The sequence below is a fragment of the Tiliqua scincoides genome, chromosome 4 (assembly GCF_035046505.1).
Source record: "Tiliqua scincoides isolate rTilSci1 chromosome 4, rTilSci1.hap2, whole genome shotgun sequence".
In the NCBI taxonomy this organism is placed as follows: domain Eukaryota; kingdom Metazoa; phylum Chordata; class Lepidosauria; order Squamata; family Scincidae; genus Tiliqua; species Tiliqua scincoides.
In genome coordinates, this window is record NC_089824.1 from 55,317,208 (window position 1) to 55,336,928 (window position 19,721).

At 39.9% G+C, this 19,721-nt stretch overlaps 1 protein-coding gene across 1 annotated transcript in view; it reads right to left on the minus strand.

Annotated features, from left to right (window-relative positions):
* Positions 1-232: 232 nt before the first annotated feature.
* Positions 233-19,721, minus strand: part of MIB1 (MIB E3 ubiquitin protein ligase 1) — a 60,566-nt gene continuing 41,077 nt past the window's right edge. Inside the window, exons 13-21 of the mRNA XM_066626400.1 lie at positions 17,039-17,171; positions 15,792-15,878; positions 12,184-12,345; positions 10,228-10,409; positions 8,580-8,772; positions 6,620-6,698; positions 5,855-5,968; positions 4,650-4,750; positions 233-3,830 (exon numbers count right to left, since the gene is read on the minus strand). Coding sequence (XP_066482497.1) covers positions 3,690-3,830; positions 4,650-4,750; positions 5,855-5,968; positions 6,620-6,698; positions 8,580-8,772; positions 10,228-10,409; positions 12,184-12,345; positions 15,792-15,878; positions 17,039-17,171 — 1,192 coding nt within the window. The 3' untranslated portion in view covers positions 233-3,689. The remainder of the gene's footprint in view (positions 3,831-4,649; positions 4,751-5,854; positions 5,969-6,619; positions 6,699-8,579; positions 8,773-10,227; positions 10,410-12,183; positions 12,346-15,791; positions 15,879-17,038; positions 17,172-19,721) is intronic.

Genomic DNA, 19,721 nt, shown 5'->3' on the forward strand with positions numbered 1-19,721 from the left:
ACAGCTGTTCTTTTCATCCGCTGGCTGTGAAGTAGTCCCAGTTGTCTAATTTTGTAATTGCTGCTCTCTCTTCTGCAGCTGCTGTGCAGCATAGTCATATTGCATGGAAACGAACGCACACTGTTGGGTTAGGCAGCCAATTCTCTGTCACCATAAGGGTAGGCACTGGGTAGGACTGTCACTACATTTTCTAATGTGTGTGTATATAACAGTTTCGACATAGCCATCCACCTCAGGGTTATAATTACACTTTTTAATAAAAGTATAAAATCAAATCTCAACAACTGCTTTCATATACTATAGAGGTTTAACACTTATAATAAATAAATAAAAATGTAGCCATGTATTATTTTCATTCAACTAAGGGATGTTACAATAACTGTTTTCTACAGTGATCAGAACAGGTATATAATGCATCAAAGTAACAAGAAGAGTAATTACAAATAACAGGTTTCCTACTTTCTTCTAATCATCAGGTTTGAGGGCTGCATAGTACCTCAAGTCTATCCACTTAAACATCAAACTTAAGTCCCAATCCTATCCAACTTTCCGGCACCGGTGCAGCCGCAATGCAGCCCCAAGGTAAGGGAACAAATGTTCCCATAATGTGGCCTCTGTGACTGCCTCCCCACTACAAGATGCAGTGCACACCCCATTGGCACAGCTGCATTGGCACTGGAAAATTGGACAGGATTGGCTCTTAGTCATTTCCTTAGAAGACTACATGCAATGAAAACGTTTGCAACAAGGAAGGAGACAGAATAGACAAAATGGTTTGGGAACTTTATATTTTAACACAACTAGATAAATTATAAAAGGTTTAAATCCTAGAAGTACTTATACTGGCTTGTAGCAACAGCTCCTGCAGACATTTCTGTTTTAATGTAACTTGAATAAATCTTAGTAGCTGAAAAGTTTGCAGAGGGTCTAGAACAACAAGTTGCACCATCAGAGGACATAAAATCATTTTGTCATCAAAGCACTGACATTTGCGCTCTATCAAGGAGTTTCAACAGTCAGTACTTTGTCTACTTATGAAACACAGTATGCTTTGTTTGGTTTATGTTCCTTTAACAAATGTTCAATTAAAGTTAAATTTGTAAGTGGCTGGCTCCTGCCTAGACCTAGTTCAAAGAATCATCTTTGAGACCATATTTTATTATTACACATTCAGCAAAAAATGTTTTGTGCATATGCATACACAATATTTGCAAGAAACTTGTGGTGGAACACAGTCTTAAGATGTCATCATCCAACTCTTTTAACAAAGAAATTGTTGGCTGAATTAGAACAGAACCTTCACAAATGATCTATAACCATTTTATCATTATATAACATGAACATATTTGGAACTCATTTAACAGATTTATACTTCATTCCAACACATTGAGTATTTGGTTTTTTAAATGACCATTCAACTCAGCTAAGATCCAATAGGACTTACAGATGTGCTTATGAGTTACAGCCCAATGCGATGAGTGGTTATTCAGAAGTCCCATCCAGTTCAATGGGATACTCCCAGTAAGGGTGAAGCAAGGGTCCACCTCAGGTGCATGTGGTAATGAGGGTTTCCGCATGTCTGTCCCTTCAAATGTTGGGTAGGCATGGCCTCCTCTGTGGGAAATATTGAGGCAGTGGCCTGGTCTGTCTGCTGTTTTGAATTCCAGTTAGACCTGGCCTCTCCCAGGGGATCTCAGGCCAGGTCTACCTATGGCTTAGAGCAGCTGAGGGGTAGTGGGAACAGTCTTCTCCAGCAATCAGTGGCATTAGGAATGCCACTGCTTAGTCCCATATGTTAAACTAGACTACAAACTTTGTAGTTCTAATTCAGCAACTGATTTGGGTATCCAGGTATCTGGCCACTTTAGGGAATCAAGTCGTAAAAATTTTGCTTTGGCAAAAACAAAAGAACATTGCTCATGTGTGAGGCTTCATGTTACTCCACAACTGCGAGATCCAATAGGACTTACAGATGTGCTTATGAGTTACAGCCCATAACTCAAGTGTACAAGCCCATAACTCAAGTGTACAAGTTACAAGTGTATCTGTATGTATGCTACATTTTTTTCACCTGCTTCTATTATGATGTTCCTTGTAAGTGACCAACATTGCTTGAAACAATTTAAAAAAATTCAGTCAACCCAGACAGGAAACATTCAACATCGACAGACTCTTTTTCCTATTTTAAGTAAATATAACAGGAATGAAATTACTAGTCAGAGAACAGGCAATTTCTCTAATGTGTTTCTTCACATGCTTACAGAATGTCTGACTTAGGGTTAAAAACTAGATTAATATAAATCTTTTAATTATAATTCCAAAAATTAAAGATCATTTTATCCTAATCATGCATCATCTCAAGTACAGTTTAATTCTACCCTTGCCCTACAAAGCAACATTCAGAACGAACCGTTTTTCCATGTCCTTGGGGTGGTATTTTAAGGCATAAATATCACTCCATTTTCCCTCCCTTTCTCCCCAAGTAGCCTCTGCTCCAATTTTTGGAAATCCACAAAGTTATTAAGCACATTCTTGATTATTAACTGAATGGTCCCAAATAAGTCCAAGAGGTATTGAGAAAAAGGCAGCTCATGTATACTGCAAAGTGTGCAACAGAAACAAGAGTGTTCTGGTTATTACAAATGATACTGTTCCTGCAGATTTTAAGACTCGTACTGAATAGTCCCCTTTTTGCAAAGTATTGTTTTGAGTCCAAATCTAGTTCACTAGATTTGTAAGATGCAAATCTAGCCTACAGTTAGGATAGTTTTGTTCATAAAATATCTGAACAATAACATACACTGTTGCCATTCTAAAAACGGATTCTGCAACTGAAGAGTTTAATGTTTGAGGTTTCAAAAGCCCCCAGCAACAGAAGAGTTTGTTTGCATTAACTGGGTTTGCTCTTTTTATTCCTGGCAGTAGTGTGCACTGTGTCAGAACTGCATCTGGAGTTCTGGAGGCACCTTGCTGGGTGGTTCTTGGGAGAAGGAGCCCCCACTATGTGCAAAGTCCACTGAGAAGCCCTTCTTATCAGAAAGCAGTGCTTTTTAAAAAACAAAAACAAAAGTACACTCCCCTGTCATTCAAAGTAATTCGGAGCAAAAATAGATAATATAAATTACAGGCGTTCAGTTTTTAGAGGCAAAAAGTGTAATACTGAGAGACTAGTTGTTTATTGTGCTAACTATTTTTCTTTTAAATTTCTGTACAACTACAAAGCTTAGCTTATTGTTGCAATTTACTACTGATACTACTATGAAAAATCTTAAAACAATTATAACAGAATTAAAAATATTTATACATGAAAGCAACTGACAGTATAAAAATCAACATTGCTGAAATTAGAGTTAATACATACAAAATAAAAACACCAAGTCAGGAAATCAAGATAGTCCCTTTAACCAAAAAGGGAAGGGGGCTGGGGATAAAGAGAAAGACAAGATATATAAAAAAAGTGTTTTATTCACCTAACCTGGTTTAGCTTTCTTGATAATAGGAGAGATTGACCACTCAAATACTGATTTGTGTTGTAAGTGCTTAGACTGACAAGTACAACGCAACACTTATTCTGTAGTATTAGAAATGTCTTCATGACAACCTTCAAGCTGCCACTAAAGCTGATGGAGAACCAACAAGCAAAATCTAATAATAATGTGACAAGCTAACAGAATAAGACACTTGATATTTTAATACAAAAGGATCCTTCGTTCAATAGCCTTTCGGCAGATAGGGCATTCACTCATTCGATCACCACAAAGCTGGCATGTTCCATGGCCACAGAGAAAGATCATATTCTTCAGACGGTCCAAGCAGACGGGACACATAGTCTGTAAAAGAGACAAATAACTGAAGAACTGTCTAGTATAGAGGAAAAAGTAACTGAATACTGTAATAGCTTACTACTCCAGATGTAAGTGTCTAAAGGACATCCAATAACTATCAGCCTAAAAGTAGTTTTGATTAGATTTACTATAGCACTCTATAATGTTCAAACACACTTTTGATATAGTATTCCTTTCAACAACCTTGAAAAGTAGGCCAGTATTCTCTCCGTATCGCAGAGGACAGCTTAGGCTGAGAGACAGTGGCTTGCAAAGAGACACTGTAAATCCCAGACAGCATGCTGGAACCCCTGAACCAAACTCTGGTTTCTTACCAGAGTATCTTACGGGAAGCATGTTCTATGTTAGCAGAGAAACCCAGCCCTCTCTGTACTTCAAAGCACAAGGGATTTGTGTCCCCACATTAAATCACGCCCTGTGCTCTCTGAGAACAGTACTCTTATGGTCCTTCTGAACTGCAGACCCTTTGCCAAAAACAACTATACAAAAAACATGTCCACACACAAAAATGCCATGTACAAAAGGTCAGAAGATTATGTCTTGAATCGTGTTCTCTCCCCCTCTCCACCCACCCACCCACCCACCCACCCACACAATTACATAAATTTTCAAGTAATTTATTACTTGACATAAAGAGAAAGAAAATGCTTATTTTGCAGTTCACCATAATGGACTGCATAGATTGCCATCTGTATTATTAAACATACAGTCTTTTTTCTGAAAAATGGAGTATTTTCATATAACAGCTTCACATACTACAGCACACATTTTACATTATCATACAAGAACATCTATTGGATTTACCTGTTCTTTTATGTCCTGCAATTGCTGCTGCAATTTCTGTACGTCAGCATTGACATTGGTATTGTCCTTGTCTTTCTGCAGAACAGGAATGTTTCCACTTGCTACAAAATGCAGAGGGAGAAAAACAGTGACAATAAAGCTACATCTGTTTAAAAGATACTTGTAGTCTGCTAATAGCATTGTATGTATAAGTTATGAAAGACATTTTAAACAGTGGATCTGATTAAATATGTTTTGCTCACCTTCAATATGTGAAATATTTACCATTCTTTAGAACTATAAAGGTTGAGCCTACTTATTCACAGATTTTGAATCCACAGATTTGGCTCAACACAGGTCCTCTGGACCCCTGCTGAGCCAGTTTCAGCCCAAACTGAAACCTCCGGAGGCTCTTCTGATGACCATGGAGACTGTGCACAGCCTCCAAGAGCCTTGGAATGGCCTCTGGAGGTTCTAGAAGGGCTGGTTTTCAGCTGCGCACAGCCTCCATAGGCATCAACCCAACCTTAATCCAAACCCAATCCTAACTAAATATCCAAAGACCACTTAGTTCACCTCTGATAAAACATTTTGTAGGACTCTACAGCAGCATATTCTACTAACTGAAAGATGCAATTTCCTGTTGCCTGCTTGCCTGGAACAGGGAGCACTTAGCAGTTCTGGTAATCATCTTCTTGGGGGAGCACTTCCTTCTTCCCTTCACTACCTGCCATCATGGAACTCTTTCACAAAGTGAGAATGTGCATTGAAGAGCAAGCACACCTGCATCCTTACTATATTAGCAGATGTGTTTGTTTCCGGTGAGTAAGATAGGCTTACACCCTACGTTTTACTGAATACAATAGGCTTACTTCTGAGTAAGCTAAAAAACATTTTCAAACACCTCTATCTATTAAAGATAAGAGCTATGGTTCTGCTAGATCCAGAACACCATATGGCTTGGAAGCGTGCAACACAGGGCTATCCCGGTTCCCTTTCCTGGCTCTTTAAGGCTATGAAGACTCACATGAAATGTTACTGTGGTCTCCACTAAAACTAAGAACAGCATAGGGCCATACCAGTTGTCTCCCCAGCTTCAAAGAGCAGGACAAGATAGTTGGGTAGTGAAGGAAGTAATGGATAGAAAGAAGGGGTAAGCAGTGGCCAAGATTGGGAGGGATATCAAGACAATCAAGACAATTCTCAAGAAAAATATAGTAACTCACTAATATCATCTGTAGTATCTTCAGTACCTTTTCCACCACAACACATAATGAAAGGTACTCGTCTTTCCACCACAGCCCGACACTGTACACATTTCTTCATCAGGCTGGCGCAATCTAAAGAAAAAAGTTTGTTATGAGATCACTGTGCTCCTTTTTTAAAAAAACTGGGCTTTCTATTCATTGCATGCCAACTTAACCAGAAAATACTGCAGAAAGTCTTAAATACACATGGTTCCCATGCACGGATGCGGGTCTTATCAGGTGATCATTTTAAACCCACTACAACAACACTATCACAACATGTAGTGCTCTAATTTTTTCCCACAGAACTAAATATCACTGACTTCTATAGAGATAAAGGGAAACACTCATGAATATTCATGGGCTGGGGTTGCAGCAAAACAATGCACAGCACACAGAGCAGAGTCTCCACTCCATGGTCTGTCACATTACATCATGATGCCAAGTGACTCAGCCAGGGCACCTCTTGCAATACCCCCAGAGACTTGTCACGACACTCAGTTTGGGAACCCCTGGTATAGGGGTAGGATAATATGACTTTTTCCACCCCCAGCCTTGCCACTTGAAGTCTGTTTGACTTGTATGAAATAGAGGCACAGATGAAAGCTATCGTTCCCTGCCAAATACATTCAAATGTGAAGAAACTCGGACATTGGACTTTATATTTATGATACTGTTAACTCATCACAACTCAAACGTGATCAATTTTTAAAAGCTGAATGCAATTACATCAAAAGCACTTACTTTCACAAGCACACATGTGACCACAAGGCTGGAAGAGTACTGCAGCTTTTTTGTCTGAGCATACTACACATTCTTCAATCTGCGGGAAAAATTGAACATCAGGTTCGGATTCTGCTTTATTTTCAAAATGTGCTTAGAAGACACCAGGATCAGTGGGTTGAGACAGCATGGACAATCTTTTTTACCCTAACTAAAAGTATAATTATTCCTCCACGTGCATATGAGGGGGTGGAGGAGTTTTCAAGATCAGGGGATGTTGCATGAAGCCAAGACTGAATCCTGGCTTTGCATGATGACTCAACATATCTTGCTGTATGGTGCAAAGGTGAAGTCACACAACCATTTCTCACATCTTCCTTTGATATGATAACCAAGTTCTCAAGACTTATATTAAATCAAGCACTACTCTAACACAGCAGCAACTAAAAATACAGACTTAATCCCTTACCTCTAGTAAGTAGATAGGAAAGGATCAGAAGGATCCTGATAGGACAGTCTATGTGCTAGAAATAATTACAATGCTAGCATCTGAAAGTATATTTAACCAACTGGTCTGGGCAGTCCACTGGAGAAACTTGTGTTTCATCAACAGAAGGCTCGGAAAGCTGGTTTGGAATTGGGCCACCAGTGCAAATGATTGGTGACTGTGCATGTGTGCCATTAGACCCCCTTCTAGGACACAACATGCCGCCTTCGGTCCACTTGGACTTAAGCCAGTCAATGGGCTTGCACAGGTCTGGTTGGCAACCTTCAGTCTCGAAAGACTATGGTATAAGCCTATAGCACCCGGTATTCCCAGGCGGTTTCCCATCCAAGTACTAACCAGGCCTGACCCTGCTTAGCTTCCAAGATCAGACGAGATCGGGTTTGAGTAAGCCCATTGGGGACCATGGCACAGTGGAGTAGGTAAGTAAAATTTTTTAAATTTACATCCCTGCCACAGCATGGTCTCCTGCCAGCCCACAGAAGACAATGTGCCAGCACCACTTCACTCTATGGGACAGGTGAGGATAGGATTGGGCTGAAATACATTCAAGCGTGGTGAAATCTGGATTTTTTATTTGTGATACTATTAACTCATGACCTGATTCAAACGCAGTCAATTTAAAGGAGCTGAACATAAAGATGTCTCTGCTGATCAATTTTATCAAAAGAAGAAGCAAAGAGATCTGCTTTCACACATGCGCTCTGCCATGACGCTTAAGTGTTCAAGTACTGTGCTGTAAGTATCTTACATTCAAACTGTATCTCAGCATCACAGGCTGAAGTACATGCTAGAGAAGCATTCTCTCACATTTTGCATCCAATTGTCAATTATTCCCTCTCATTAATCTCCCAGTACTGCTACTGCAATTAAATAGATTCAGACTGTATAAATCGGGGGGGGGGGGGGTCAAACAAAAGGCCCGTGGGCCGAATGTGGCCCCAAGAAGCAATTTATATGGCACCCATTATAATTGGGCTCTCCCAACTTGGTAATTGGGCTTTCTCATATCTTGAAGATATGAACAAGATTTGCACATTTTCTCTTCTGTCATTTGTAGCTAATGGGTTTCTATGTGAGAACAAAGTTCATATTTCTGTCCATCATCTACTTAATGATGTCACTTCTGGCCATGAATGCTAACTTTGGTTCTCTCTATGAAAGAAGTTTGACATCCCTAGTATAAATTGTTTCCCATTTTCATGTCTTAGTAGTAGAAATGGACATCAATTGGCATGCTGTCACTAATCAGGCACTTATATACAAGGACATATTGGGTTAAAATAGAATGAATTATATGTTCAAAGAATTGCAGTGACTCTGGTACATTCTTCCTGGGAAAACAGTCAAAAAGTTGACTAAGAACACCAGAAAGTACTATTCTCTCTAGTCTTCATTTCTTATGGCTTTGAGTTCCACTTTAAAATCTGAATTTTGTTTAAGAGATGCCATACTGAAATAAGCTGAAGAGCTTACCTTTGTTCTTGACTGAACTTGTTCTTTGCAGATGAGGCATTTCTTGACTCTTGGTGAACAGAGGGAACAGGTAGCAATATGCCCACATGGGCCAAATAAAGTATCTCTCTTCATATCAGAACACACCATACATTCTTCTAAGGTTTCTGAATCATTGCAGATCATAGAAGGACTTCGGGAACCAACCTGACCACTGAACACAAATTTTCATTCACTGTTACACTGTATAAGTCACCGACATGATGCATCTCATACTGCACTATATCATACTGTACTATATCAAATTCCTTCTTTTGCTTTAAAATGTCTATTCATGTACACTGTAAATTCAGTGGAATACAAGACTATATGACTCTTCATTCCTAACTTACAGAAAGTTTTTTGAAAGATGGTGACTATAAAAATATCAGAGATTCACTATGGCTTAAAAGCAGACTTACCCGTCTAAGTGTGCAGAAACACAGATACACTTAAGGGTTGCACTACTACTGCCATTTAATTAAAACCTAAAAAAATGGTAGGCCAATATAACCAACTAAAGTCAGAGTAGTGAGCACACATTTGGGTAAATCAAAACTCTAAATGAAAGTCAATGCATAAGACCCCAAATTTAGTTTGTGCATAGAAACTTCTTACTTCCCCCACCCCAATGACAGAAGCTTGTCATGTTTGCCTTTCAGGGATAGCCCACCAAAATCCCCAAGGGCCAATGGTTTCCAAGGGCTGGAAAGCATCCTATGAGTAGAGGTGTTTGTTCCTGGTGAGTAAGATAGGATTACAGCCCAAGTGCCCAGTACTGATGCAGCTGTGCCAAAGGAGTGTGTGCTGCATCCTGTGGTGGGGGAGCAGTCATTGAGCCCTCCTCAAAGAAAGGCAAAAATTGTTTCCATAACCTGGGGCTGCACTGGCACTGGAAAGTTGGGTAGGATTGGGTTCCAAGTCATACTGAACAAAATGGGCTTAATTCTCAGTACAAAATACTATTTTCAAACACCGTTACCCATGTGGCACACAACTGCCACTGGGAGAAAACATCATCCCCCAAGCATTCAAAAGTCAGGGTTGTCTTGTATTCACCAATTCCCATTAACATCTGTATTATCCAGAACACAGAGAAGGCATCAAATTTATACTCTCAAATTTTGACCATACTTAAAACAATACTATGCAAAAGCAAAATTGCCACAATGGTTTGTGGGCTCAAAAACAAGATAGTAGGGGGGAAAATGCTATATGGGGTGTTGGTCAAGTGTCAAAAATAAAACACTATTCATAAAAAATGGCAGAATGATTGACTTGTAAAGTTCTTCTTCTATAAATTAAGCATCTCAAACCAAGCTAGATCAAAACATGAATCTCACAGCCTTCCTGAGTTTGATACACACTGAATGGAGAGGGAAACATTGTTCTCTGTCAAATAAGTGAAGAAAGTGAATCTACATAATGAAATCATTTTTTAAAAAAAACAAGAACCACTATTTATCTTATATTAAACAAGATGTTCAGTGATAATGCAACACTGCCTTTGTTTGTGTTGACTTAGGACCAACAGGTGTGTTTATATAACTTATTTTATTGGTAACTAACAGAAAATAGAAAATCATAAAAACATCATGCATAAATCCCATTGCCTTCTTACAATACAAACCTGACTTTTTCTTTGTGACACTTAGCCAATGCTTTACAGAGGCTAGGATCAGGACACAAGTCAAGGGGAGACTGACCCTTCTTATTACGAATACCAAGGTCAGCTCCGTTGGCTGCCAAGAAGCAGGCAATAGAAGCTGCACTCTTCTTCTCTGCTCCCTGAGTACCCAGTCCCATTATCAACTGAAAGAAAGTAAATATGCAACTAACTTGAGTTTCTCTTGGTGTACCTGAAAAACAAAGTCTTTCAACAAACAACAAAACACAGTGCAAACAAAAAAGGGACAATGCTATAAATAACACAGTTACTTTATCTCAGCAGACACTAGCTCCAAAGTGTAAGTTTGCAGGTTAGCTTGTTTCAATTGCAAAATATTTTGAACAGAACAAATTATTAATGCCTGGTCTACACGTGTGGCAGACTGAGGTAGTAGGATCCTGTAGAAGTAAAATGGATTCATTCCATGAGGTTAAAGTTTTTGGTTTTCCCTATTGTGGACCCAGCTGTCCCCATCACCCTGGAGGCTTCTGAAATCACTGAACATTATAAAAAGGTTGTGGAGCCTTCCTGATACATTAGATATGCTTCATTTTCAGTTTGTACTTTAGCTTCCTTGACAACCTTTGAAAACCATTCCCCTTTTCTTCCTTTGCTATTTCATCCCTGCTTTGTTTTTGTTCCCTTGCCTTTTTAAAAATCCTTTTATAAACATCATATACTTTACCTGCCTAAACCAAGTTCACTCTAGAGGGAGAGGATTGCCATGCCAGCCAAACCACTCAAGTTTTGCTATTGTTTGGTTTTTTAAGGAGATTCTCAAGATTTTGGAACTTTCTGTTAACAGGGGGCGGAGGTCCAAGGTGGTCTCTTTCTGCCTGGGTTTCCTAGACTGGTGGTGGCAGCAAAGCAACTATCACTTTCCAAGTAAATCTTAGACTCTGCCATAGAAGGAAGAGTAGAGACTGGGGTGTTCATCACTAACCACTAGGTACTGCACCTACTTTGTCTACTTACTACTCTCCTTTGCATATCACGTTTGGCTGCAAATGGGAATGCCACCTCACATTACAATATCTTTCAAGTAAAAAACTACCATACTACAGAGCAAAATCCTAGTGCAGTCGACTCCCTACTTTTTTACTTGCAGGGTGTTTCCATGTAGGGGGACACTCAGAAATTGCATCAATCACCTGCATTCTGAAGTGGTACAGTTAATTCTAACATCTTACAGTTCTACTATCTCATTTCTATTTCCCTTTCTACATGTGCAGACCAAATCTTACTTTAAAATGCTATCTGCTTATCAAGTCAAAAATTCTTCCTTGTTCCAAGCACTTCTCCTACAAGTCAATTCTTCATACACACCTTCTCAGTCATCAATTCTGACATTGTAAATTCAGAAATATTCCAAATCTAACCTGAATCTCCTGTTAACATGATAGCAAGTATTTTAAATTTTTTCTGCACTTTTTCCAATTGATTCACCACAAGCAAACTGCTTAACAGGAATAAAAATCAGTCATGCTCTAATACAATCACACGTGCAAAATGTACAAAATACTAGCTTAGCATATGCATATAAAAATTCTGCATTCGTTTCTACAGTTTAGTACAACACATACAACCGAAACATTAAAAAGGCCATGCACAGCATTAGAAATACTGTAGTCCATCTTTGTTCTGTGTTACTGCTTGTTCAAATGGCATGGAATTATTAAATATAATTAAAACGAAATTTTTAAAAAATTGAACACACAATTTAGCTTTCATATAAAGTGTCTGTGAAAGCATGTCAAATATAATTGTCAAGTGTCACTTGTGTTCACTGGAGCAATTATCTTTCAATGAAACATTCCTTTTCTGAAAACAGAAAGCAGTCAGCCACAGAACAAGATCTTGCAATATATTGCAGAGAAAGTAGAGTAGAGAAAGAATAAGTAAGTGTAATATATTTACTGTGTTCTTTGATGGCTCCCAAGCAGTATCTACCTTGCCCACATCTTGCATGTCTTGGAGCTGGCGAAGCTGTGAAAGAGTATGATGCCTCAGAGCTTCATGCAGGGGAGTATCCCCATCTTTATCCTGAATATCCAGTTTTGCTCCTGCACGAACTAGAAGCTGGAGAGAAACCATTCAAATTTTTGGAAATTTTCTTTTTTCATACAAAAAAGCATTGGCAAATTGTCAATGTAATTAAAATGCGGAAATGTGATCAATTTTGCCAAAGAGCAAATACGTATAGAATTTTGCAATGCACAAACATTACTCGCACTTCTTCATCTTTCAGGCTATGCTTCTAATTAAACTTTTTCAACCAATAAATTTGCAGCACAGAAAGCTTCACATCAATTGGCATGCCCTTTGAACACAGTTTGATGTATCAGTGTTAAACAGAAAGCTTAACACATTGCTGTTAAATTACAAAAATTTATACACATGTTGTGGCCCGGTGAAGTCAAACACCAGCAGAATAAGTGCCTGATTCAGAAGTCTGGCACTCTGTCATAAACCATCTGCTGCACAGGGAAATGTGAAATTTTTTTGTTTCCTTTCAACACCTCCATTTGGATACACAGATGATACAGAAGAGAGATTAGGGCACACAGCAAGTTGATGCACACTGAGCATCTTTCCTCACATCCCAATTCAGGATTTGATTGCCTTCTACAGACTTAACTCTGATAAATTAGTATACAAGAATGTTATTCCAAGGAGCTATTATGTTCTGCTTTTAGTAATCCTTTTAAGGACAGACTTGCAAAGCAACTTTAAAAAGGAAACAAATCACAAACACACATTGCTGACTACTCTAGCAAGCCCGCTAGGAAATGGACTGTATTTATTCTGATACAGTTGACTACTTCTCTGCCACACTTATTGTTTCATAGCATTAGCTAAGGGTTGTGCCTACAGAGTGTTCTTTTCCAAAATGAGTGAGTAGCTGACAAAAATAGATTCAATATAAGGATGGAATGCAAGTGACAGTTGCCCTACAAGAATAATCTCCAGGGAACACACAGTTCTTCAACAGTTCTTCATGCCGTATTTATCCTACTGAGGTGTGATTTTTTTTTTTTAAACTTGTTTTCTTCATTGCAGATTCAGGACTTTTTTAAAAGTCTTATATAATATTTTCCCTCTCTTTACTACCAAAACCCTTGTTCATTCTCTTACTTGGATCGGGGCCTAATTTAACACTCTTTTTGTTGGTTTGTTATCTCTTTTTATACTATCTTTCATTCTACTGCTCTGTTTTAATTAACGTCCTTAAAATATGACTGTGTTTCTTCTGTTCAATTTAGAATAATTTTCCTTCTTGCATCACATTCCTAATACTTTCACTCCGCTAGTCCCACTTATCATTCCTCTTTAATTTATCTTCATACCTATGGTTAGATAGATGCCTCACAACTGGCCATTACATTTTGTGTCACCTTATCTTTCGAACACAACTGCCTCCAGAAGTTCCTAGGATCCAGTCTAAGAAACTTTTCAAAATATCTATTTTTGCATGTCTTTTCCAGTTAAGTATTTCCCTTCTTCCTTTGTATTTAGTTTATTTAAATTGTAAACCTGCAGGACTCCTTGATCTCAGATTCTGATTTTATGTTTGTTATGAATGTGGTTCCCTCCCTCCCCTACATTTTTGCCAATTTTTCCTTACTTTTGGACATTTCTAATCCCCCAGAAGTTTCTGTGCTGGTTCAGCAGCCAAAAAGTTGATGGGAAATATTTCTGCAGCAGTCTTTGCCCTTTGTTTGAAAATACAATTCCCAGACAGCTGTTGTGAATCTCCATGTCTAGAGTAACCAAATTTCCTACTAAGACAGGCATGTACCTACTGATTGGACAGTGAAACCTGCCTGTCTAGGTAAAGGGGTGAGATGGAAGGGTCAGGTGATTTCTCCTCATCCAATCACTAAACCACTTGTCTCCTATGACATAATCAAGCCTAACTTACTTAAATTCAAGAACAGGAATACTTGGGCATGTTTCTACTAGGTCTTCCATGAAACTGAATGCTGGTTCACAGGAGACATTCATTTACTCTCCAGTAAGTGCAGGGACCAGGATTCCTGGGACAATGTAAATAGCAATGGGGACAGTACTTCTAGCTAGATGCATTGAGGAATTTTGTTTTATTCTTCTCTTTTCACTTCAAGCCAACCTGCAAACTTCAACAGTTTAGCAAATTGATTGGGTTTTGTGTGCTTTGCTCTTGAAAAGCTTCCCTGTCCCTTTGCTGGGCATCACTAGTTACTACATCCAATTTGGTCAAACTATTCCTGTGTGTCCATCTAGCCAAGTTCAGATATTTTTCATCACTCTGTATGTTTACTTTTCTCTAATCCCCTTTCCCCATTTTGTTTAATTCTATTTCTTTTGAATTTTTAATAAAACTAGTTATACAGGTGGAGCCTGTTTATCTGTGGATTTTACATCCATGAATCTGGCTCAACGTGGGTCCCCCAGATCAGCGTTAAGCCTGACTTGGCCCCACATGAACCCTTTAAACATGACTGGAGCTGTGCTCTGGTTGCCTCTGAAGGGCTTTCTGAAGCCTGCAGAAGCAGCATGTGTCTGCCTGCAGCTTCTGCGGGCTTCGAATGGCCCTTAAAGTGTAAAGGGAAACTGGGAAGTGGTGCTTTTATGCCTTTTAAGGCATTCTGAGGCCCAGAGAAGCCCATCAGAAACACAGAGGGCTTCCCTGGACCTCAGAATGCCTTAAAAGGCATAAAAACACTACTTCCCACTTTCCCTTTTTGCTTAAAGGGACATTCTGAAGCCTGCAGAGGCTGCAGGTGGACACAGGCAGCCTCTGCAGGTTTCAGAAAGCCCTCCAACGGGTTTAAGGGGCTGAAACTGCAGAATTTATTATCCATGGTTTTCAGTATCCACAGGGTGTCCTAAGAACAGATCCCTCACGGATACCGAGACCCCACCTGTATTTGATTCCTTACATGTCTAGTTCAAGTTCACCATGTTCACGGGTAGTTCAGGGGATTGTCAAATCTGACTGCTTGCAGACGCTACTGCAACATGATTTTAAATAAGAACACCTTGAGTTTTGTGCTCACGTAGGAGGAGTGGTTTTATTAGATGGCCCCTCTCTGCCTGGTCTCCTTATCCCCAGATGAGGGCAACAGATAGACCTACCATTTCCCCTCCTATTTAGCTGATGATCCAGTAAAAAGGAAATGCAGAAAAGCAGGAAGGGGTGCACAAACTACTAAACCTTGGATATTATTTCCCTTGGCCTATGGCTTTCTCCATTGGTTCCTTATCTGACATGGACTTCTAAAAAAATGCTATCCTATTAATTTCAGAGCATCAGATGACCTCAATAAAAATTAGAATTTATTCCATTGGAGTTTTATAACCAAACACTTGGTTACCCACACAATACCCCACAAGTTACTGTTAATGTACTACCCAGAAACTGATAAATGGACTGGTGTATGTATGAGGCCCTACAAACATAGAGCCTCCTTTTCTACTTCAATGTATGGCAGTTACAGCAAATTTATCCAGCCCTGCAAATGAAATTTATAGTGAAGGCTTACCCGTACTATTTGGGTATGCTGTCGTTCAACGGCAAGATGCAGTGCAGTTTGTTGATTTACATTCTGGATATCCAGGTTAGCATTGCCCTGAAAGAGATGCCCAATTGCAACTCGTAAGTATACATTCCTGAAGTTGAACTTTTCTCATAGACAAAGTGTGCATCAAGGAAGAGAATGAGAAGAAAAACTACCCTGCTCATATTCTCAGGAGTTGCAGACTTCTGATAATCAACTTTTACACTGTAAGTTTATGGAACAAAATTAACACATTTTAAAGACATTTACAATCATATATGTAAAATGCTCAGAATTTAAGTATGACACAGAAGATTATGAAACCCTTCCATTAGCATTTTAAAGTATTTATCTAATAGAACTTGCTTTATTGAAATAGCATTATGTTTCCCACATTTACAATTACTAGTTATAGTATTACCCATACAATGTATGCATACAAATTGCTTATTTTAAAAAAAACTCCTGCAAATGGACCAGATGTAAAGACATCTGCCAAATGCAATGTCTGGGTGAAGCAGCTGAGGCACGCCCTACGCAGGTGGATAAGTTCTAACAGAGAATAGAAGCACTGCTGAAGAAGTTGTTTGCCAGATACACTGTCCTAGCTGCTATGGGACACAAATACATTCATGTTGGTAAAAACTGGGGAGAGAAGTTAGGAAACATTTTTGTACTTCTCTGCAAACCTAACAGGCCTCACTATGCATTACCTTAATCACCTCATATAAATAAGGGTCACAATGAAGTTTTATAGTAATAATAATTTCACTCAGACCCAAGTCTGTCCAATTCTACACCTCTACTCCCCCTACACAAATATATTGAGACCGATCCTTTTTCAGAAGCCGCAAAGGGGAACTTTCAGAAAGGACAAATGTTGGAGCCTCTGGGAATCCCTGTGGACTTTCCTGCATTCACATCAAATCTGCTTTATCACCACATGCCCTGGAGCCCAAATCATATTTAACTTTAGCAACTACCTGCAGAAATGTTTGCTTTTAAGTAAAATCAGAGTCACTATGGAAACTAACACAATGAACAAGATTTGAGTTACTTTAGACTTCATGACTATACAAAGCAGACATTCATGGAATGGTATTATGTGTCTTTTCCCTCTCTTGGCACTCCTACAAACAATGCAATGCAGATAGAGACAGAGATACAAGCAAGCTATATAGGCATATAACTGTTAATTTTTTTCAGGTCAAAATATCATTAAGAACTTTTACCTGATGCACCAAGAGTTCTGCCACTTCCACATGATTATTAAGTGCTGCCAAGTGCAAGGCAGTATACCCATCATCTTTTTTTTCATCCACAATCCATGGTCTTGGGAGCTTGGAGAGTAATACTCGCATTGCACTGAAAGGAACAAAATATATGCAGCATAAATAATTAACACCAGGGCTTTTTTTCTAATGGAACACGGGGGGACGTTGTTCCGGAACCTTTTTGCAAGGGCCCCTTCCCTTTGGAGGCATTCCAGGAGGGGGGAAGCAAAACAGAGGCATTCGTTGGGTGGGTGCTGGGGGGTGCAGGGTGGGCGGGCGCCTGGCCCCTGCCTGACCGCACAACGACCCCCTCCTGCGCCCATCTCCAAGCTCTCGCCTGAGCCCAGCCCGCCTCCCCTCCCCCTGCGCTCTGCTTCCCAGCGCAGCTTCCAAGCCAGTGGAGGACTCAGGGGACATGCGCCGACGCCTGAGGAGGAGGATGGACAGCCAGCCAGCCAGTCAGCCAGCCAGGGAGACGGGCTGCAGCACCCACGGAACGCCCAGGTACTGGCTTGGCGGAGGAGGAGAGGAAGGAAGCTGGCTGGTGCAGCCCCTGTGCCAATCTGCAGCACGAGCCTAGGCGTGTCTACTCAGAAGTATGTCTCATTGTGCTCAATGGGGCTTGCTCCTGGGAAAGGGTACATAGCCTTGCAGCCTGAGAGCCCAAGCATGTCTACTCAGAAGTAAGTTCCATTGTGTTCAATGGGGCTTACTCCCGGGAAAGTGTCATAGCCTTGCAGCCTGAGTAGACAGGCAGAGGAAGGGCTCTGTGGCTGCAGTCCTCTCCACACTTTCCTGGGAGGAAGCCCCACTGCCTCTACTGGGACTGACTTCTGAGTAGACAGGCACAGGATGGGCTCTGAGGCTGCAGTCCTGTCCACACTTTCCTGGGAGGAAGCTCCACTGCCTCTAATGGGACTGACTTCTGAGTAGACAGGCACAGGATTGGGCCCTGAGGCTGCCATCCTATCCACAGTAAGCCCCATTCACTAAAGTGGACTTCTGAGTAGACATACATAGGATTGGGCTCTTAGGCCGCAATCCTAGGCACTTTCTTGGGAGTAAGCTCCATTGACTAGAATGAGACTTACTTCAGAGTAGACATACCTAGGATTGGGCTCTTAATCCTTGCAGAGATATATATCTGCACCCGTTTTCACATGCTAAGGGCAGGTGAAAAGCGATTGTGCGTGTGTACAACATGCTGTCCAGCCTTGCCAGAGATCCACCTCATCCTTCCCCCACAAGCATGCTCTCCGCCAGCCAGCGTTTGCAGCTCCTCTCCAGCAATGCACAGCAGCTGTTCATGGCAGCAGAGAACATACAATTGCATGCCAAGTGCCTTCCCAAAGACACAGAGTATTCTGATACCTGAATTAAACCATATTTAATCGCTTGTTTGCAAACGTAGCTGTTTCTATGTGCACCTAAGGACCCCTCTCGTGTAAGAATTCCTTTTTTGTTCTTACTCCCACAGTTGCATAGAGTAATTTTACTACATGGAACTCATGTAAGCCATTTTTCGGAATCCATTCACTGCTTCCTCTCCTCGAAGTAGTGCCATACTACATACTACACGCTATAAGTGCACCTGTACAGTATTTTTCCCCATGTGTAGAAAAAGTGGCTAGGGGGAAGGGGATGTGGAGACTGACAGCCCAATCCTATGCATGTCTACTCAGAAGTAAGTAAGTAAATAAATAAATAAATAAATAAATAAATAAATAAATAAAAGATTAACAAGTTGTGAGTTCCTGCACCTTTTTATTTACAAAAAAAGCACTGATTAACACCAATATGTTATCCTCACAGTAGCAAAACCTATTTGGCTTAGCACAAAGTTCCGAAACCCAACGCTTAACTGTGGTTTGTTGAAAGTTATTTTCCAGTTATGATCACAGAAAAAAGTCAGTTAAAAAACATGTTAAACTGAGCACTTCCAGTTTTGTTCATTAAATCTTTTGCACTTAAATGGATGCACTTTGTTACAGAACTTATTCCAGAAGTTAACAAACAGCAATCAGTGCACTAAAAGTTGACCAGTTTTTTGCCTCCCTTTCCATACCCCAATATAGATTACTGATCAGGACATAGGCACAATGCCTTCAGTATTCAGTTTAGAACCTCCCTGTACTTCCAACAGTACACAAAGGCTACTTTAGCAACCACCAATACTAACCCTAAAGTGTCCTTTTAAGTTATTCAGGTTTCCACACATCTATTTAATTTTTTATAAAATCATTTTAATGCAATGAAAAAGCATAGCCATAAACAAAAATCATATAAATCACAGTATCTCCTACATTGGTCCCAATTTGCTCTCCCAACCCCCACTACCCTAGTTTCTATGTTGTTATTTCATGTACTGGAAAAGCATTCACTTAGCTCATGTACCACTTGGTGTGCTTCAATCTGCCAGATTGACACTATAAACCTCCCTCCTCTTAAAAATGCATGAATGGAATTCAATACTAGATTATATTGCAGTAATATGAAATGGTGCTGCTATCCATGTCTATATATGTGAGCGCAAGGACAAGAATGAGAGTACTAAATCAATTTTCTCTAGTTCTTAAAACTACGTCCACAAAACTCTTTTTTTGTTTGGTTCAAGAACACCTTCCTTCTCTTTCAAACCCAC